A 21,305-nucleotide genomic window follows, 5' to 3' on the forward strand; every position below is an offset into this window, starting at 1 on the left:
TGGTACCAGCTCACCATGAGCCTTGTTTCACAGCAGTCTTTGAGAAATTCCTATCATGTTTTGTTCACATTAGCAAGGCTTTGACTGTGATTGGCCTGATCTGAGTTTAGAGGGCTTAAGGGGCTGCTTGAAAACATAGGATTCCACCACATTAGCTGAGAGTCACAGTCTGGTGAGTATCACCCTTTTTCCCCCTAGTTTTTGCTGAGTTCAATGCTTAGCCATTAGAAACCTATCAGTTTTATTTCTATGTTCCTTTTAGTAAAAAGTAAACTCAGACATGTTGTTCATTTTGAGTGAGAGTAAAATGGTGATATGGAAGAGTGTATTTTTGTTTTCCAGAAAGATTCAATTTAATAAGTGAGAAAGCATCTTAATCTGGATAAAAGTTGTAACGCAGGGGCACATCTGAAAGCTGCACCCGTTTCCTCTATAGCTGGTGTGTGGAGCCGGTGTGGGACGATGGTGACTTTGACCACGGTCCTGAAGGCAGTGAGCCTGTTCGTCGCAGAGCTCATCAGCTCCATCACAGACTGGTTCCAGACCAAACCAGTATGGGCCAACCTAGAAGTGCTGGAGAAAACTGAGTTGAAGACAACTGGAGGTGGTGAGTACAAGAGACAAGCAGAATCCATGAAACCTTTGCACTTTTGGACTGCAAGGGTTATATCTTTTCCTATATCTATATCTCTCAAGGTAATGGCAGGCACTTAAAAATATGAAGCTGCTTTCGAACATGTTTTAATGAAGTTAAACTGACATAAAAACCTGGTTGACTTTTCAAATAATACCACATGATTGGCCAAATACACAACTTTAGATATAACATATCATGAAGATATGTTGGGGACCTCTTCACTTTACTATGAGCCATACCCTCTGAGGAGGAGTCGGTGCCATTTTGTTTAAATAATGTTCTCCGGTTTCTTTCAGTGCATGAAAAACAGAGGGCCAAAACTCTGTGGGATATGACTGGAGCTGTGATCATGGTTGTGCGGCGACCCGGATGATTACTATGCAGAGAGGTAATGTTGTGATGTGACTTTAAGTGTAATGAGAGTAGCCGAACTTCATGCATGACGTTATCTCCCTCTTGCTTCTATCTGCAGGAGGCCGCTGAGCTGTCCTCTCTGAAGTCCCAGCTGCAGGACCTTGAAGTCCCTCTCTTTGCCGTGGTGAAGGAAAACATTGGCAAGGAGCTGGACTGCTTCAAGAAGCACTTCTCTGGGAAAGTCTACGTAGATCAGCAGGTCTGTTTTTGCTAAATTCCTCCCTTAACCAAGACTTTAAGTTGCTCAGTGACAATTTAAGCCATCGAGTTGTTTTTACATCACTCTCAGAAAAAATTCTATGGCCCACAAGAGAGATGGATGTTTCTCTCCATGTTTCTGCGGATTGGTGTGTGGAAGAATCTCTGGAGGGCCTACCGGAGGGGCTTCAGGGGAAACCTGAAAGGTGAAGGATTCGTCCTGGGAGGGGTCTTTGTCATTGGGCCAGGAAATCAGGTAGTACGTGTAAATGACAGAATAAAAACTCGAGTGTCTGTGAGTGTTTTTGCTAATTATGTGCCTCTCCTTCAGGGTATTCTACTAGAGCACCGTGAGAAGGAATTTGGGGACAAAGTGAATATGCTGGCAGTACTTAGAGCGGCCCGCAAAATGCGAGACGACATGGCAAGATAGATCTAAAATACATTATGCATTATGTATGGGTTGTTTGCATGCTTACCTATGTATGTCTTTGCATGTAGCATGAATTAACTCAGTTTTAGCTGCATTCACAAGTTGTTGTTGTTATGTTATGCAATGTGGTTTACCTGTGCTATTTGAACTGTTTATCGATCCACTGTCTGCACATCTAGTCTTGATTGTGTGACGATCTGTTGTGTGTCTTAATGACGATTTGTTTCTAAACTCTGCTGAGAGAACAGCTCTGATGCTTTGGCACACAAATCCAACGCATAAACAAGAAGATAGTTTGGGCCTGATAAGATGGAGAATAAACTGTTCAAGCGCTCAGCTGTTACTACTATCTAACTGTTGACAATAAATCAATGCAAGAGTCGTGCTGACACAGAGTTTGGTCTCATATTTTCCCACGGGTGGACCCCTAAATGAGCATTCTGGGTGCAGGTCCCTTGGGCCCCAAAGAGTCAAGGCCCCCCACGGGCTCCATCTGAAAAACTTAACAGAAAAAGTTAAAGTTCACAGAGGGAGGAGGCTATGACAAAAATGTGTCGAAGCAAAGACTTTAAGACACAAGACCAACTGCAGAGAGGACAAAAGACCCTTAAAGATGCAAATGATATGACTAAAAAAAAAAAAAGAACACATGTAACTGCAACAAGTAGACAAAAAATAAAAAGAGGCAAAACGACCATAAAGGAATGTAAAACAACAACAAGAACGGGTTGAGTGCAGAGAGTCGGAAAGGGGCCACAAAGGAACAACCAACAAGACAAGACAAGACAAGACAAGAAGGCATTAAAGGCCCTACAAAAAAAACCCCCACACGAATATAGTGATATTGTAAATGGTTTCAAGAGGTAAAACAACTACAAAGAGGCATAGAACCTTCTTTTCCTCTTTCGGAGCGCTCAACACTACTGTGCCCGGGTTCTTGCTATCTAATTATTACCAACCTCCTTATGTACCCGTCTCTGAGTCTTGATTTACCCTGCTGTGCCACCTTCATGTCCAAGTTTCTGCATCGATTTCAAGCCACCGCGTTCGATTAGTTTCCCCTGCGCTCTGGGTCGTCTAGTACGCATGCGCAGAAAGCTTTAGATAGAACTATTGGACAGGCGACACTTTTCGCTTCATTTAATTTGGTAAGTGTTACCTTATGACAAAACTAATGAAAAGGCTTTTTGTCACAGGGAAATTGTTTACAAGTAAATGTATGTAATACTGTATCCAATAGCTTTTCTAGCTCTTATCTAGACACAGTAGGCCAAAGACTAATCTGAGTGCTTTTGCTAATTCATCGACTGTTTGGCGACGCGCCATCCTTAACGTCAAACTGACGGCCAACCTTAACCTGCGTTTACTGTCATTCTCATAAAACAGCAAAACCCTTTTTTTTCCATGTCAGATGCATTTTAAGCGTACCATTTTAGTCACTGCAATTAGGCAAGTTACATATAGGCTATATATCAAGGTCATTATGAGTTTAATTCGGTGTTGGTAAGTGTTCTGTTTTCTTTCACATAGTTTAGCGAGTTGTGAAAACATTAACATTCTCGAGTAAAATGACGGTATGTTTTATGATTTCTCCATTTCTAAGTGTTATGATCTAACAATATTGTGCCATGATTAGTGTAATAATGATAATAACATAACTACGGACGCTAAAGCGAAAACGACCAGGTTCAAGACGATCAAGTGCCGTGTAAAAATGATGGTGACGTGTCGTGGGTCACTGAAAACATGCAGCATTTTTAGGTTTAAACCATCAAAATCAAGACAAACCACCCTTAAAAATACAGAATTACAGGTGCAGGGTAAGTTCTTATTGCTGCCCCCCCTAAGGCCACTAAAAAGACTAAATGTCAAAAAGTAAAACAAAAGGAGCGAATCTCCATTGTTCACAAATTGGGACTAAATGAAACAGACATGGGGGAAAGTTGCCTGGACAAAACTGGTGGCTTAGGTTTAGAGGCATACTTTGCATTTATTAAATATTCTGCACCTAAGGACTGTCATGTCAAAGCCGCCTTTTAGTATGACTAAAAGTGTACGCTGCTGATTTGAATTATCAACCATCTTTTTGAAGCCAGCAAGTAAGCCTGGCAATCTGAGCTGATCACAGCTGCTTATTCTCTATGGTCTCATTAGAAAAAGCATTACAACGGGGGAGCTAAGCCCCGGATCGGGAGGACTGACACTGTGATGAATCTCTGTACACCTCCAGACATGTTCTCACCAAAATGCAGACATATGTTTTTGATTAAAATACTGTTTAAAAACTCCAAAATTCCCCAGGAAAATGTTTTGGATCCAATTAAATACAGATATCTGTAAAATGGCCTTAAAACGTGCACTTTTGAGTAAGTTTGCCTCGTCCCTTTCCCAACACCAGCTTCTTCTTTGTTGTTGTTTACCTCGGCACCGCTGAGGCATTTCATGAAGAGAATAAATGGCAGTTACATTCAGTGTTTACAAGTAGGTGTCATGTTCGAGCGTCATGCAAGACCAGTGACATTTAGTGTTAGAGCGTAGGTGTTGACAGGTCATTTGTTTGCCTCCGCAGACAGAGTCAGAGTCAGCTCCTCCATTGGCTGCTGCTCATGTCACTTTTTTTCTCCTTCGAGATATAAAGTGCGTAGACTCAGATGCATCTGAGTGATTTACCGTCTGACTCCACATGACCTGGAGCACAGGAGACAAAACTTGTATTTCACTATTTGGCAACGGAGACAAGTTAGTATTTTTTATTTTTTTTTACCTTTTATCTGTTTTGACAGTGAATGTTTTTTTTCCCCTCTGTGTGTAGCATACTGTGATCTGACTAATTTGTTTGTGTTCCAGTGTCATTTGTGTGTTGGCGCATTTAGCACGGATGATATCTTAGAGTGCAAGAGTAGGAAGTTTATTTTTGGCTGTAGAGCATTCACACTGTGAGTTCGTGAAGATGAGGGTGAGGGTTCGTGCGTTTGGTGCATTTTTGATTCTGATGTGGCACGTTGTTTCCTGCAGTCTGATGAGAGACAACTTTTCCTTGTTAGCGTGAATGAAACTGGGCTGACTGGTTTAACAGAAGATGTAACATTTCAATAGGCGAACAGTAATATGTCATGCAGCCCTTTTGTTTTTAAACCCGTCCAATTAATTGTGCCTGGAAGGCATGGCACAGTGGGAAGGGTTAACCTGCTCAGAAGAGCCTTGTATTCTTTGTCTTCCAGTGAAATCTTGAGGGTGTGTGTAGTGAGAGGCTCAGACTTTTACCGCAGGTCCACGATGCTGGCTCTGTCCAGGTGTTCGACAGCTTTGAGGTGGAGACTTCACCTGCGCTGCTCCGCAATCCCTCTGGGGAGCTCTGCCACGAGCAGCCAGCCCCCCACCTCAGCCAAACCCCAGTGGCGAGCGGCCCAGAGCGCTCAGTTTCACCAAAGTAAAGCCAGAGCGAGTCCCGATCCAAACAAGATCACTTCAGGCAAGGACATATTTGACTCCCCCGCAGCATCAGCTGTCATCTCTCACAATCTAAAGATCTTTGATGTGGAAACTTTTGTGTTCTGAGCATAGGTATTCCATAGTTTCGTTCTACTTAGTCAAGGAATGACTCCAAAGTCTTCGAGGCATGGGGGGGAACTGTTACGAAAGCCAGAATGAATCACTTAATTTGACATTGATTTATTGTATCAGACACCATAACATGTTTTGATAGGAGCTTTGAATAAACGTAATAATCTGAAGTTTAATTAGACTTTGAATTTTATGACCTTAAACTGATACATTTGATTTCCAAGTCTGTGTACTTTTAGCTTTTGGAAAAATTTAGCGACAAACATTTAAAGACCTTGGGCTCAGGGAAAATATGATGGACTGTCTTGTTATAATTTGGGTAATCGAAAAAGACTAAACTGAAGAACTGCAGATGAAAGTGAGCCCGACACGACGGAAAGATTTTCTAAAAACAGAGCACGAAAAGAAATGCAATCACTGGTTGGCTTCCAAGTTCCCCATCAAGATGCACATCAGACACAGTCAAAATATGACTGCATTTGAGGTATTTAATCTGATGAAGGATTTAGGTTAGGGAAGGGTCAGAGTCCGTGCTGGCAGGAAGCGGCATGCTCGCACCCTGCTCGCACGTAGTGGACTTGCTTGGTCCTGTTGGTCTCTGAGTTGTCCTTGTTGAAAACAAAAATGATTGGTACACTTTTATTCTTTATTTTTTTTGCTGCAAGACTTTTCTTCAGTCAGCAAGTTTGCGTATGTAACAGCTCAGACTACACACTGTGAGAGAAATCTGTATCTTTTGAGGGGAAGAATCTTTCATTTTCCTCATGTTTAAGCTGGAGCTGTGGCAGGCATCCGTCATCAAGCTTTTTCCTTGTTGTGCTGCAGTGTCGGCCGGATCCGGATTGGAAGGGGAACTGCTTGAAATGGGGATGTGGTCACTGGGTCTGGGAGCTGTCGGAGCAGCCCTGGCGGGGATCTTCCTGGCCAACACTGATCTGTGTCTCCCGAAAGCTGCCAATGCATCATTGGAATACCTCGAAGACGCTGACCTGCATTCCACCACTGAAGGTAGGCAGCTCTCGGAGGCAGGTTAATAATGTAATCCACCAATAAGCCCGCTAAACCCACTAAGAAGAAAACTCGGGTTACATCAGCTGTGGAATCAGAGAATCAGTCATGTGTGGGTTTCTTTAGGGTTGCATGTTTGCATGCTTTGTACATGCAGTGAATGAGGGTTTGTATAGAATTTGAGGAAAAGCTGCTTTTAAAAATCTGCTGGTATTAGAGGCTGCGTCACTCTTAAGTGCCATAAAATGACGTTTTGTGCTGTACTCGACATCCCAGGTTATTTTTTGCTCTTTTTAAGGGCTGTAACTTTTATCATGCGCACTTAATTGGACTGTTGTAGCTGTAGAAGTCACGGAGTGCATGCAACTTATCACTAAAATGTGAAGTCTGAGTCCAGCTGCGGAGAGTCTGTTTATACTTTGTCTGCAGATGATAAGGTCATCAAAGCAAAGAGCCTGTGGGAGAAGAACGGGGCTGTGGTCATGGCCGTACGGCGACCTGGATGATTCTTGTGCAGAGAGGTGATATTCTAACTTTAAGGTAGAAAAGTTTTACGTTTCACTTCGAGTGCGCGTCAGTTCAAATTCACCATGACGGTTTACTCCTGCCTCACTGCAGGAGGCCTCCGAGCTGTCCTCTCTGAAGCCTCAGCTGGAAGACCTCGGGGTCCCTCTGGTCGCTGTGGTGAAAGAGAACGTCGGCACAGAGATCCAGGACTTCAGGCCACACTTTTCTGGGGACATCTACATAGATGAAAAGGTTAGCAGCTGAAGAAAATAATCAGAAAAATAATCCCCCTGTGCATTTGCTGTGGAGGTAATCCCTGGTCCTTCACCTTTTTGTCCAACCTCAGATAAGAGAAGTGAAATGATGAAGCACTTGAAGCACATTTCTGTCAGTTGGGAAAAATGAGTGTGTTCAAATGGCTTTTTACTGCCATTTACGTTTCTCTTGAAACTGACTAGAACTTAATTGTGCGTTTGTAGAAACATTTCTACGGCCCGCTGCAGAGGAAGATGGGGGGGTTGGGCTTCATTCGTCTCGGCGTGTGGCAGAACTTCATGCGTGCTTGGAGATCTGGATACCAGGGCAACATGAACGGGGAGGGCTTCATCCTGGGAGGAGTGTACGTCATCGGCGCAGGAGACCAGGTATCTCACCAAAATCCAAATGATTTGATCCGGCGGTGCCAGCTTAAACGAGCCTGCAATTGAAACCCGTGTTTTGTGTGGCAGGGAATCCTCCTGGAACACCGCGAGAAGGAGTTTGGCGATATGGTGGAGACGGCAGATGTTCTCGAGGCTATTAAGAAAATTGTGCCGGTGAAATAATTTTTGTGGGCAAAGGGAATGTACGCTGTATTCGATCGATGCTAAAATGAACAAGTCACGAACATTTTTAAGCAGTCTGTTTGCATTGTCTACCATCACGATACGACTGTCTTTTGCACAATCATTAGCTGTTTGATATGAAAACTGAGCCGTGAAGTGTGCAGGACAAGGGCCAACGTTATTCCAGCTCTCGACAATGATTACTCTTCTTTAGGTCTGCCATCACCCACAAGGTAACGTTTGGACATGGGCATTAAAGTCATTCATTCAGGGTTCATCGATCCTTCCACCTGAAACCCGTCCTTTAGATAACCACTTACTTCAGTCTAAAGGCTGGACTTCATATTTGATCATAATCCTATTTATCTGTTCGTTATAGGTACATGTTTTAATGTCGTTACTGTGTAAAAGCTTCACTTATCTCTCCTGGTTAGGCACCTGAATATCCTCTGTCATGAAAAGCAGGAGTGTGTGTGATAATGAAAACTTGACTCTAAACTCAGTGCTGAGAGGAGCAGGTTTGATGCCCAAACACACACACACCGGCTCGGCTTCTGTCCTCATGCTGGGGTTTGTTCTTGGTGCTTGAAGCAGGTTGTGCATTCATCCCGCACGAGTGCATTCTTACTCCAGATGAATAAATGAAAATGAGTTGATCACAATTGTCTGTTGTACTTGTGTTTGTTGTCATTTACATATCAGGAAAAACTCTAAATGTTACTGATGCAAAAACAAACAAACAAAAAAAAAAAAAAAACAGCTACTGCTGCTACACAAGTGTTTCTTTATTCCATTCCTAATTTACATTAATTATCCTAATCTCCTAAATTACAATCACAGAGGACAAAAATCAAGTTTTTATTGGTTTATTTTTTTAGAAGAATTGCATCCAAAATGTTTGGATGAAGTGACAGAGCTGAGGCAGATTTGGATTAAAAATTTCACTATGACTGAGACCTAGATTTCTGGCAAGGTACAAATAAAGTATGCATACATTTTAGCTATGGAGCCACTTTAATTTGATTAACAACCCAGTGGCTTATTCAGCTATTCTTCTACATATTGTGACTAACCTGAAGCCAAAAATGTTTCAAACCCAGAAATCTCTGTATGTTCTGCTGATTTCTGTTTAAATCAAGACACCTAAACCAGACGTGACCTGCAAAGTCATGCCTGGACATCTCCACTTTAATTTATCAAAGTTAATTTCCTCAAAGGCATTGATCATTGACAGTGTTTAATATTACTGCGTTAAGCAGGCGGGTGCGTACATTGTTGCACATTTTATTCTATTGCTCTGAGAAATACATTTCACATCAAGAAAACACATCTCAAAACCATACAAAACAGACGGAGAAAACACTGTGCACCAATACTGACGGGTCTACATGCATGTATGCTGCATGTCCACAAAACATTCATGGAGTGTAACAGAGTGTCTTTACATTTGTGACTTGTGTACTAAAAGCGAGCACAGCTGAAGCGTAAAGCAGGGTCGTTAACAAGTGTGCACGGCTTTGTTAGTGATTTCACTGTAATGTCGAAGTCGATCTCAAATATGTCTAAAATGTGCGCCCGGCTTTATCTATTTCAATAATTTGTTTATTACTGACTGCTTAGTGATGTTCCTGAAACTGTTGGAGTGTTGAGCACTGCACTGACAAATCCGAGGACCCCTTGTAGAAAGATAAATACCAGAAAATACAAGAAAATCCAGGCGAAAGGTCCAAATGCTAAAGCTTAAACAAACAGAACAAAACATTAAAAGCTACGAAAATCCTCCTCTCACCGCCGTACAATTCACGCCTGTCACATCTTTGGCTCGATCTGAGGGCGGGACGCGTGGTGATGGTGGCACAGCACGGTCACAAACTGAGACGAAATTTGCATAAATGTTTGCAAGGTGATTCAAACTCACCAGTTTGTTCTAGAGTTCTACGGTGAAACTCCACAAGCAGAAGCTCAAAGGGCAAAAACAAAAGCACGAAGGAAGCTTCTTGGTCACGGATGATTAAAATTTCCAGACCATGAAAAAATGAACGCAATAAAGACAACCTTCGTTATACACATTTACTCATAAATAGCAACACAAACGTGCTCCTACAGCAGCACAGAAGAGACTATAGAGTGAAACTTCACCCTCAGCAGGAAATTCTCTCAAATGCAACAACCATCAGCACCGCGAGCCTGTCAAACACTGGAATGCAGCGGGGTGAGGCCCACTGCGAACCACCGTCCTGCAGTGCATGTGATCAGAAACTTCAGTTTGATTCAAACACTCAAACGGTCGCCACTGTCTGTTAACACGGATGAGGCGTGAGAGAATTAAGTGTTTGCATGGAAATATAAACATCAACAGCGTGAACAAGCAGCTGGAGGGTGAATTTCTTTCAAAAGTGAGAGAACCATTCGGGAAAACATTCCAGTGCTTTTTGGGTGGCAACACGCAAGCAAATCTTGAACGAAACCACAAAGTTTAAGGGATCACACTTTTGCATAATCTTTGTTTAATTAAGTCTGTGCAGTTGCTGCAGTCCCTTCAGTTCCAGATACGTGTACAACCATAAATTTCCCGACCTCGACGAGTTTAACAATGAGCATGGCCTAAACAATCTTACAATGGGGTATATATATATATATATATATATATATATATATATATATATATATATATATATATTATTTTTAAACTGCTCGTATACAAAACATCCCACCACACAAAGGTCACATCCCTGCTGATATATTGCATCTTCTGTACTGAGATAAGTCCAGATAGCGGAGCACATCTCAAATCTGAGAACTGAGTAAACATACAGCGCGAGGAGTGCTTACTCATTTGCAGCAAATCAGCTCTCTTCCAATGCATATGTGTGGCCATCTGTTGGATCCACTAAATCCCCCATGCATTTGTGCTCAATATTTCATATATACTGCATATATAAATACATCCAAGAAAAAATATACTTATTTCTTACACAATAAAGATACACAATGGGATAAAGTGAACTACTTCTTCGCCAACTCCAACTCCAACTCCATCACCACCAACTACCCTGGACAGCCGTGTGTTTGGTGGCCTTACATTCAGAACCACTGAAACTCAACCAAACTGTCCAATTCAAAGGAAGCAAACAACTAGCACTGTACACACAACGGCCTGCTAACAGACAAATCCTGTCACACAACACTTACTAGTTTAATTTGGTATAAAAAGAACATCAATGGCTTGAGCAGTTTTGCACATCTTCTCCCACTTCTGCAAACATAAACCCTGCATCTCTGACAAGAACAACAAAAAAAGAAAGCGATGCTGTTCTCGTGCAAACTAACAGCAATAAATTGACGTCAGCCATCTGCGCTGCATCTAAATGTGGAAGTGGACACTGCCCATGGGGGATTTTAGATCAGATAGCGGCAGCTCTTTTGCATTCTTCCTCTTAATCAGAAAATGCAGAGAACATAATCCTCTCCAACAGACACAAAGCGGCTAAACAAGCACCCAAAACAATCGAGACGTTCTTTAATAGTAGGCTGACATACTGCACATTTAGGCTGATAAAGAATATACTCAGTACTGTTTACTTATGGGTTTATAGGGCTGTGCTTTTTCATCTTTTGCAGTATAATTTCCAATATATTCTTTGCCACATGCGCCTAGCACCTCATTAGCTGGTCTGGGAATATGAAAAGATATAAGTACACTTAAAGGAGAGCTGAACAGAAAGAGAAGCAGCACTGGTTGACGAGAGGTGAAGTACAACAAAAAGGGGAACTTTTTCTTTATATCAAGGTCTGGGCTGTGTAGAACTACCTCATACGTTTTTGTGTGTGTAAGTAAATGATAGTAAAAAGAAAAAAAACAATCAAAGGTAACAATTCTAACCTCACATTCAGTGTGAAATATTTTTAAATGACAATTTCCAAAAAGGGAGAAAAATGGCTGAGCCAAACTTTAAAGAGCAACGACAAGAGGCAAAAAAAAGAAAGAAAAAAAAAGCACGTTACATTCAGGGGGCAGTTACAAACGCGACTTACAGTTACAAGCCTTTACTTTAAGCTGGTGTGATTTAACAGGACCTGAATGCAACATGAAATATGAGTAACTCAAACACAAATCAGTAATCATCAACAATATGTAGTTTTAACCGGTGGAAGACAGAAACCGCACACACCACAACACAACAAAATCAAATCAAAAACTAATTTCTTCCCTCGCCAGCACACCCCGTTTGAGCGATCTCTCTTTTCAAAGTGCTTCACTTGTCCGTCAGTGAATCCTCTTTTTGAAAAATAATCCCAACTTTCCACTTTTAGACCAGGAGCAGCTCTACACAGTCAAATTCAAAAAATAAAATAAAAGCATAAATACATTTTGACCTCCCACTTGTGCCCACGATGCGTGTGTGTGTGTGTGTGTGTGTGTGCGTGCGTGCGTGTGAGAGAGAGAGTGTTTGCTTCTTTGTGCATATGCTTGGAGATGTGTTGCCTGGGCCTACAGGCCCTTGTTGAAGTAGACTGTCGTAGTGTGAGGACTCATCCGTTGTATCGTCTCCTGTACATCTGCTTCCAGCCCGCTCACACTCATGGAGCTGTGGAGAGAGTGTTTAACCATTACTGAGATGCTGTTAGATAACACTTCTTGTACAACGCTTGGGAGAGCTCAAAGTGGTACCTTTTCTGAGGGAAAAGGGCGCAGCATAGGGGGGTTGCAAACACCAGGCTGAAAGCAGAAGGATGTTTTAGACATCGCTTTTAAGTACACACACTTAATATAAATACAGGAATCACGTTCTCAGAGATAAAAAATAAATAAAATGTACGTCGCTTACCACAGACCGACGAGCCCCACCTGGACTGGAGCGTTAAGAATTGGGAACCGCTACCACAAAACAAATAGGCAGAGATGCAGTGAAATCAGGCAGACAGATCAGGGATTTGTTGTGTTTAGCTACAGGAACAATCCACATTCAAACAGCCGCATTCAAAATAGCATGTGATCGGTTTGTGCAACGTGTAACGTGGCTAGACTCTTCAGCCTGACAATAAAAAAAAAAAAAAAAAAAAAGAAACCAGCACACCCAGTAAGTCTGACCAGCTTACCTTCATGAAAGCTCTCTTCTCCAGAGCGTTCATTATCACGGGGGGAATGGCTGTGAGGACAAAAGAAAAACGAGTCAGGGAAGTTCGTCGCTTCATGAGGAACGCAGGCAAAAGAGAAAATGTCACACTACGGGGTGAGAAAATATTTTATCTCAGATGCCATCACACTTGGATGATCAGGTGATGTTGTTTTAATGATGAGGGGGCAGACTATTTGAGTGGCTATATAAACACTGGTGTATATTATAAGCAGAAACTTTAGTTTTCATAAAGTAAGCAGACTAGGCTACAGCACAGCGTATGAAGGAACATGGTGAGATGTTTTTATGTTAGTCCCACACTATAATGTGGCAAAACAGGTGAGCATTTGTGTCAGAATTTTGTTGGCCTGATGTTCAAAAACAACCAAAACCACTTTTCTGTTGCTTTTTAAGTCCTGTGAGATATCTCCCTCTCAGTTTACACACTGCAACGGAAAAAAACATCGACTGTATTGAGTATCAGATACAATGTGGTCATTACCCATTGCAGGCACTGCCATGCCGATCCTTGACACCACCACCTGCACGATGGCTTGTTTGGCAGCATTTGCAGATTCTCCTAACCGGTTTCCATTCTCATCCGTCACAGGGATGCCACACTTCAACTCCCTGGCAGAAGGAAACAAACAAACAAAAAAAAATTCATGTAAAACAAATCGTCATCAGCCGTGACACTTGACTGATCAATATTCTGCTGACGTCACCTCTGTCTCATAAAGGGAATGTTGATGCAGTTCGCAGCGGCGACCGCAGCGAAAGGGACAAACCGGCTGGCAATTGGGGGGAGGCGCTGCCAAGATGGGAAAACAAAGAGACAGTCAGACATCTGGCATCACATCCCAGATCAGTGTGTCTGTATGCGTTTCATGACATGAGGCGCAGGCATTACCGAAGCTAGAGACTTGAAGCCCAGGGCAGTGACTACAGCTCCAGTGGTAGCACTAATGTAGGCTGCGCTGAGCTGGCTGTGAGGAGACAGATGGAGGAAACACATTTCACACATTAACCATCTACAGTGCACAGTGAAAATGAGTACACCCCTGTTGAAAAGTAACATTTTGAACAATATTTTAATACACACACAAGTTATTCCCAAAACGTGCATAGAGTAAGTTTAATACAACATCTGTTCAGCTTACAACAGAAAAGAAAGGTCAATAATATAACTTAAATGACATATTTGCCCATTTTTGTGAAATTATGCTGGTGCAAAAGTGAGTACACCCCTATGTTAAACTCCCTGAGAATGGGCCGTGTTGGCCCGAAATGTCATGAAATAAAAAGGCATTAAAAGGGAGGTCATCGTTGTGCGTTTCATCCTTGCCTTACATTGAAATTTTACATTTTGAGTCTGCACCAGGCTAAAAGAGACGTGTGTGAGATTTGACTGAAATCCTATGGAGAGTATCATGATCTGCTTCAGTAGTCACAGTACATGTTGACAAGCATGTTTCTTTTGGTGAAATTCAGCTTCCTACTGTTGATGGCATCCATACAGCCCCAAACCATGTCACTCCCACTACTATGCTTGACTTTAAGCATGGGGCACTTTTCTTTGTACAAATCACTTTTTACCACCACACATGCTTGACACCATCGAAAGCAAATTTGTTCATCTTGGTGTCATCAGATCACAGGACATGGTTCCAGCAATCCATATCCTTAGTTTGTTTGTCTCTGATGAGACAATGATAAACAAATTTGCTTTCGATGGTGTCAAGCATGTGTGGTGGTAAAAAGTGATTTGTACAAAGAAAAGTGCCCCATGCTTAAAGTCAAGCATAGTAGTGGGAGTGACATGGTTTGGGGCTGTATGGATGCCATCAACAGTAGGAAGCTGAATTTCACCAAAAGAAACATGCTTGTCAACATGTACTGTGACTACTGAAGCAGATCATGATACTCTCCATAGGATTTCAGTCAAATCTCACACACGTCTCTTTTAGCCTGGTGCAGACTCAAAATGTAAAATTTCAATGTAAGGCAAGGATGAAACGCACAACGATGACCTCCCTTTTAATGCCTTTTCATTTCATGACATTTCGGGCCAACACGGCCCATTCTCAGGGAGTTTAACATAGGGGTGTACTCACTTTTGCACCAGCATAATTTCACAAAAATGGACAAATATGTCATTTAAGTTATATTATTGACCTTTCTTTTCTGTTGTAAGCTGAACAGATGTTGTATCAAACTTACTCTATGCACGTTTTGGGAATAACTTGTGTGTGTATTAAAATATTGTTCAAAATGTTACTTTTCAACAGGGGTGTACTCATTTTCACTGTGCACTGTACTTCCTTTTCTAAGCATCATCACACACAAAAAAATAGCTGGCGAATGCGACAGTATATGAAGGTTGAAGCTGAGAGTCTGTTAAAAAGTATATACTAGATTACATATACTATAGTATATATATATAAGTATATACTGAAGTGAAATGCTTCAAAGTTGAGTTGCACCAATTTAAGTGCAAAGTTGCGTATGAAAATGCAAAGAAGCACATCCAAACAGTTATTTCCAAAGCCGAGGATGACACAATGACATTCATATCTTATTTCATATTTAATCCCAAAGCATGCGTTTACACGATGGAAGTGCAAACCCTCTGCTCCTCAAAAATTCAGGCATTCAAAGCATTTCTTCAGCAAATGCAAGCAAGGTTTGCATTTTTTTTTAAGCAAAATGGGGTCAGTATGAGAGCGCTGGTTGACCTAACATCAGAAGGGAGTTAACAACCAATGTCCGCATGAGGTCACGGTGACATGAGGCCGAACATGCTTAACAGTGGAACGTAATACCGCTGTGAGGGAGAGGACAGCAGCTCCCACAGCCTCCTCAAAAACACTAGTTTATAGAAGGGAGGACAGGAATGATTTAGAGTTGAGGGGAAGTGAGAAGTCCTCCCTACTTCACGGTGATGGGGGCGTCTCCACTGCGGTTGGTGTAGTTGACGACGGCGTTGAACGACTGGTTAACCCACTGCCAGAAAACAACTGCTGGAGTAGTCCTGCAAACACAAGGAAACAGCAAGGGTGCGTTAGAAGAAGTGAGATCTCACACTGTGTTTTTGGCATCGCTGACACAGCTGCAACAAAAAGAAAAAAAAATGTGGTGACAACGTAACTACTGACAGATCAGTAGTTATCAGGGTTCCTACAGGTTTCTTCAAGTCAAATTTAAGTCTTTTTAAGACCTTTTTAAGACCATTTATAAAAAAATAATACCTATTTCACGGCCTATTTCACAGACCTACCGGCAAAGAAAAACTTTTTTTTTTAAATTTGTTCATTTATTTCTCAAACAATTGAAAGTGTGGACTGTGTAAAGCATTGATGAAACATTGCAGCATAGTAGTAGTAAACGCTACAACACCACAGCACAGACACAGACAACAAGCCAAACAGAGGTGTGAAAAATCAAAGAAAATTTCAGCAGACCACAAAAAAGTTTAACTGACACAGCTAAGTTGTTTTTTAACATTGGTTATGTTAGCTAGCTACTTATTCCATGCTGGGAATATGGGGAGTAGAGAGAACTATAAATAATGAAAATCAACTTAAAAATTTGTCGTTTCGTTGAGGCTCTCATCGAACATAAGAACGAATGGTGATTTGTTTACCATGGACACCAGTTCCTCTTTAATATACACAGCTAAACCAAACTTGGCTATGTACGCCGTTTTGTCGGGACCACAAGTAATTGTGGCAGCGATGTCGGAATCGGGGAACATGCATTTAAACAACTCTGAAATACCTTTGTTTCCATTATATGAATGGTGTTTGGCGATTGTGTTAAGAGTCCACAACACCTCTGCTTTCATGGTTGGTGTGGACCCAAAAGCTGTTTGCAGATCTACTCACAGTTAACGTGTCTGCTAGCTCAGATACATTAATAGCTAACTGGCTAGCGTTGGCCGGTTGAAACACCCCAGCGATGGAAGGAGTTTGATCCTTCGCTTTGATATTTTTCATGTGCTTGAAGGACTTGGCGTGAGACTCTACGACATTTCCCCATAATCCCAGCAAGAAATGGGAAGCAAGGAAACGCAAACAAATGTTGAAAAACAACATAACGGCGTGAGTTAAACTTTCTTGTTTTCTGCTGAGATTTGCCTTGATTTTTCACGCTTCTGCTTGGCTTGTTGCTGTGGTCTGTGTCAGTGCTGTAGCAATGTGATCGGACCCGGGGCGGAGCGGTAGCGTTCTCGATGATTGGTTCCGCCACTCTTCATTTAGGCTACGTTATTTAGGCTTTTCAAAATAATAGTAGCCTAGTTGACAAATGAAACGTTCGAGGAGAATGCGATACGGAGAAGTTACTGCACAAATTTTAATACCCAGATATCAAAATTCAAGACTTTTTCAAGTCTTTTTAAGGTATTATTTCCAAATTCATAAATTCAATGCTTTTAAGACTTTTTAAGACCCCGCGGGAACCCTGAGTTATGATAAAGAGTTGTATGATAAAGTCCAGGCAGTTGCATTCAGTCAAAACTTTCAGCAAATTTAGACATTTACAGTATGCGTGCACAGTGCCCGCAGCCACAATCATTACTTATTTCACAGTAACACCGAGTCCAATCAACAATCATTTACATGACCCTTCAACCAAGGAGTTCACATGCATAAGACAAAGATTAGGACACATGTGGGACTCATGCAAATGAAGAGTTTATATGAGAATTGACATCAAGCCACATTTCTTTGGCTGAAAACAAAATTAAAAGGAGCCACAAACAAACAACAACTGAGGATGGCTACAGTAAAATCTGGTAATACGTCACAAAGAAGGCGACCTATTCTCAAGAAAAATGTTTCTGCCAACAAAGTATTCTCATCAGTGTGCTAAATAATTTGATTTTATGTAAGATTTGTCCAATGGCAACTGAGAAATACAGTTCGACATCTTAAAGAGTTGTAACCCCAAAGCCTTCTTAATAAAGCAGAAAGTCTGAAAATTTAGACCAAAAAAAAAAAAAAAAAACCTCACTCAGGCTCTGTAACCCGAATACGTTTTGGTTAACTGCTAAAATAACGCAAAATTTGTCCGTGTCCAAATATCTCCACACACGACAGCACGCGTTTGATTCTAACTGTCAAACTTTGATGCCCTCAAGTGGTAACATGCAGAAACAACACGGCAGCAGTTTGTTTTTAACCAACAAAAAGCCCTGATGAAATAAGATGATATAAAAGCTTCATTGTGATGAACAAATAAAAACTGCAACAAACATGCAGACAAATCGCAATCTGTAGGAATGAAACTGAAGTTTCCCATGAAAAGTTCTGACTACATCTAATAATTATTTCACCCTGCTTAAAGCTGCGGTCGGCAACTTTTCGTCATATTAGCTTGAACTGTCATGGGATTCTGGAAGTAGAATATTAAATAGGCTGTTTAGGAAAAATAACAAAATCTGTAGCTCCCTCTGAAGCCTGTAATCATGCTTGCAAAAACCGAGCACTCCTGGCTGTTTTTAACCAATCAAGTTAGGGTGGAGGAATCCTACCTGTCAATCACAGCTTGTGCACACGCTGCTGAGCGTGAGTCTGCCCCAGCTTGTGTGCGCTCACACTGGTGTGAACTCACGTGCACAACCTCGTCCACAGAGGGGGAGGGGTTTGGGGGGCGATTCGGAGCTTGTTAGAGGTTGGGGGAGGGACCTGAAAGTTGTATCAGTTCGAATTTTCCGACTTTAGACTCGCAATTTTGAAAACCTGCCGACTGCAGCTTTAAAGATGGAATCTAATTTAGTTTTATTTAAGATTTTATAATCCCGCGCTCTATCAATCAGTTGAAACGCGTCTGGATACTTTCTTGATTATTAATCTATTAATCTATTATCAGCGAATTTTCATTTGGATCACATATAGTTTATTGACATTTCAGCTGCTCATCAATCTGCTGTATCAGCAAAATGTTGGCAGCACAGTGATTTATCGGTATTCAGCAGCGAGGGTGACATTATTTCATTACTATTATTCTTTAAGAGGATTTCCACTGTGCAGGGATTAAACTTTCTATTATTATGCACTGCTGTATGCAGTATTACACTTGACTTTACATTCAAGCGGAGACTGTATCACACTGAACTGTCGTACGCTCCGCTTCTTCAACTGCAATTCAAGTATGATTCGCGAGTGTACGGTTTGGAAAGTAGGAAAAGGTGTATTGGAGCCTCTGCTGTACCTGTAGAAGGTGAGCATGCAGCCTGTGATGGACATGTTCATTGGCACCTGAGCAGACATCCGGCCAATCACAAACATCTTCTCTCCGGTGTCCGGGTGGAAGGCAGAGTCATAAACGTACTTGGCTCTCCAGAGCTCGTCCTCTGTCAAGCCGGGCCTTACAGTACCAGCTCTGAAAGAAAAAAAAGAAAAAAAAAGGCATACAGTAGAGGGAAGAGGTTGAGTTGTTTTATCCAACTTTCTAAAACACATCTAAAATAATGTGATAAACTGACCGCTGGCCCCATTACGGAAGGACCCTGGTCAGGTAAACGCTCATATCTAGTCATGTCTCCATTACATTAACAACTCCGACTCCGTTCTCCATTTCCTATCCTCACCTGTAGTTTTCCACGATCACTCTGGCATCCTCCAGAGTCTCGGAGGACAGCAGGACGGTCCTGGGGTCTGTGACCATGAAGAAGTGCTTGGCGCGCCCCATGAATGTGCCTTGGTCCCATCTCGGCTCCTTGATGTTTATGTTGAGGGACAACTCTCCAGACATCCTGGCACTCCTTCGATCAGAGGCGGGAAATATTAGTTAGTGCTCATGTGATGAGAGAAAAATAAACCCACTGATTTTACATGTCGCCTCAAGAGAACGACTTCCGGAGAATTATCAGAAGAACAATTCATTTTTGATACTAGACACTGAGGTGAGGACCCCTCCCCCACCACTATACAGCACACCGCCCGGTGCAACTACACACGGTTATCTTTGAGAAAATAACCCCAAGCAAACTACACGAGCTGCTTAACAGCTTGCTCCACATTTTGTTTCTGCTGTAACAATGTTAAAAATAACCATTTGCTTTGTTTTTTTTCAAAGCAGAGACCAGGTTGAGGCTTTTGTCAGTTGTGGCTGTGAGCTCAAGATAAAGTAAAAACCACACTGGAATATAAACGGTCTAAAATGTAGGGAGGTGTTTGTAGTGCTTTAGCCAACATTTATCCATTCATTTTCAATACTACTGTACTACTAATGGATAGTAGTGTTTTATTGGTCGAGTTAAAGAAAATAATAAAATAAAAAAAGATAGTTTAGAGACAACACCAACAGTGATTTTCACAACTGATCTTTTCAAGCAATTAATATCTAAATTTAACAATATAAATTTCGAAAGCCAGGCAGCAACTTGCTATATGTCACCCAAACCCCCCAAAATGTGGCATTTTTCCTTGTAATAGGACTTCAACGTTGTTTTGAGTATAGAAACGGCTAAACATTTTGCAGTCTGTTGATTGCGAAATAGGTTATGAGCAAATATTCTAACCTATTCATGTCTAACAGTGCACAGGAGAAGCTGAACCATTACAAGAATGTACAAGAACATTATGGGTGCAGCATTCCCACAGTGTATACAGGTACTGTTCACACTATTCTATGACCATTCACTATTACAACGCTATGTGAGCACAGCAGAATGTGGAGTTTTCTTGCCATAACTGTACCACATCTAGTAAAATCTGCACGCAGCAAATAGATTAAAAAAAAAAGAAACAAGAACATTTATAAATAAACGCAGAGCCTGGTATGAAAGGCTACATACACATGATTTGGGTGCCGTTTTACTGCTTTCAGATGGAACGACTTTAAAACGAAAGCCAATGATCAGAGCAAAGGGAAGACACACGGTGACAGATGGGACTGGAGGAGTCACGACATGCTACCGGTTCCCCTTGGCAGCAATGTAGCCAACGAGCTAGCAAGATAGCCAGTAGTACTGCCGAAACTCAAATAGTTGAGTACAGAAATAGTCCGACAAGGCAACAACACGTAAATACAAAACGATAACAAATGTCCCAATGTTAATAAAGATTCTGAGCTCCGCTGTCATCAAAACAAACCATTTGCTAACATTTTGCTAAGTGGCCAGTTGGCTAGCCGGAAGGTTTACAGGCTACAACAATTGTGCTAACACAGTCAGCATATCGAAACGTATCAAGACGGAGCAGACGTAAACTTAGTCGGGTTGTAATTGAAAGTAATTTAGAAAACTAGTAAGTTAAGCATTAAAACGTACCTGCGCTGAAATCTTAGATTTTTTTAAATGTTTGACCTCTCAATATCACAGCACCACCGGGTGAACCTATGATGCCTTCGTTCACTTTTGAAAGTGCCGTAAAGAAAACATGACCACAGTTATGCATAGACATGATATATTATATCTATATATATATTATGTCTATGGTTGTATGAAAGGTGCAAGTGTTAACGGTATAAGTTGCGGTAAAAAAAATATAATATTTCATAAATATATCTGACAAATGAGGGCTGGAGAAGACATTCATATAACTATAAAGTGATGTAACAAAGACTAAAAAGTGTTTACGGTTATATTTAATCTG

The 21,305-nt window shown here is 41.5% G+C and overlaps 2 protein-coding genes and 1 pseudogene across 5 annotated transcripts; 2 read left to right on the forward strand and 1 right to left on the reverse strand.

Annotated features, from left to right (window-relative positions):
* Positions 1-2,069, forward strand: LOC142399805 (peroxiredoxin-like 2A; annotated as a pseudogene).
* Positions 2,070-2,749: 680 nt separating this feature from the next.
* On the forward strand, positions 2,750-8,247 carry LOC142393717 (peroxiredoxin-like 2A). 4 transcript variants are annotated; one of them, XM_075478303.1, is made up of 8 exons: positions 2,782-2,830; positions 4,252-4,421; positions 4,904-5,154; positions 6,072-6,254; positions 6,684-6,775; positions 6,873-7,013; positions 7,241-7,405; positions 7,490-8,247. In XM_075478303.1, the coding sequence occupies exons 2-8, from the start codon at positions 4,366-4,368 to the stop codon at positions 7,583-7,585; spliced, it is 984 nt and encodes a 327-aa protein (XP_075334418.1). In that variant the 5' UTR covers positions 2,782-2,830; positions 4,252-4,365; the 3' UTR covers positions 7,586-8,247. The 4 variants fall into 4 exon arrangements, with proteins under 4 accessions (XP_075334421.1, XP_075334419.1, XP_075334418.1 ...); XM_075478304.1 differs by lacking the exon at positions 4,252-4,421 and having other exon boundaries at positions 2,767-2,830; XM_075478306.1 differs by lacking the exons at positions 4,252-4,421; positions 4,904-5,154 and having other exon boundaries at positions 2,750-2,830.
* A 190-nt stretch (positions 8,248-8,437) lies between these two features.
* On the reverse strand, positions 8,438-21,065 carry sfxn3 (sideroflexin 3). Its single transcript, XM_075478307.1, has 11 exons — positions 20,981-21,065; positions 19,298-19,471; positions 18,919-19,089; positions 15,638-15,736; positions 13,616-13,691; positions 13,431-13,516; positions 13,208-13,335; positions 12,686-12,735; positions 12,415-12,464; positions 12,258-12,305; positions 8,438-12,174 (listed from the first exon to the last, which is right to left on the reverse strand). The coding sequence occupies exons 2-11, from the start codon at positions 19,459-19,461 to the stop codon at positions 12,078-12,080; spliced, it is 969 nt and encodes a 322-aa protein (XP_075334422.1). The 5' UTR covers positions 19,462-19,471; positions 20,981-21,065; the 3' UTR covers positions 8,438-12,077.
* Positions 21,066-21,305: the final 240 nt, after the last annotated feature.

This window comes from Odontesthes bonariensis, chromosome 2 (genome assembly GCF_027942865.1).
Source record: "Odontesthes bonariensis isolate fOdoBon6 chromosome 2, fOdoBon6.hap1, whole genome shotgun sequence".
Lineage (NCBI taxonomy): Eukaryota > Metazoa > Chordata > Actinopteri > Atheriniformes > Atherinopsidae > Odontesthes > Odontesthes bonariensis.

Excerpts from the sequence above, each read along its gene's own strand:
- sfxn3 (XM_075478307.1), bottom strand. The coding sequence starts at position 19,461 with ATGTCTGGAGAGTTGTCCCTCAACATAAACATCAAGGAGCCGAGATGG. Across the intron at positions 19,090-19,297 it reads GTGATCGTGGAAAACTACAG|AGCTGGTACTGTAAGGCCCG; the intron begins GTGAGGATAGGA and ends TTTTTCTTTCAG. Across the intron at positions 13,336-13,430 it reads ATTCCCTTTATGAGACAGAG|GGAGTTGAAGTGTGGCATCC; the intron begins GTGACGTCAGCA and ends TCCTTCTGCCAG.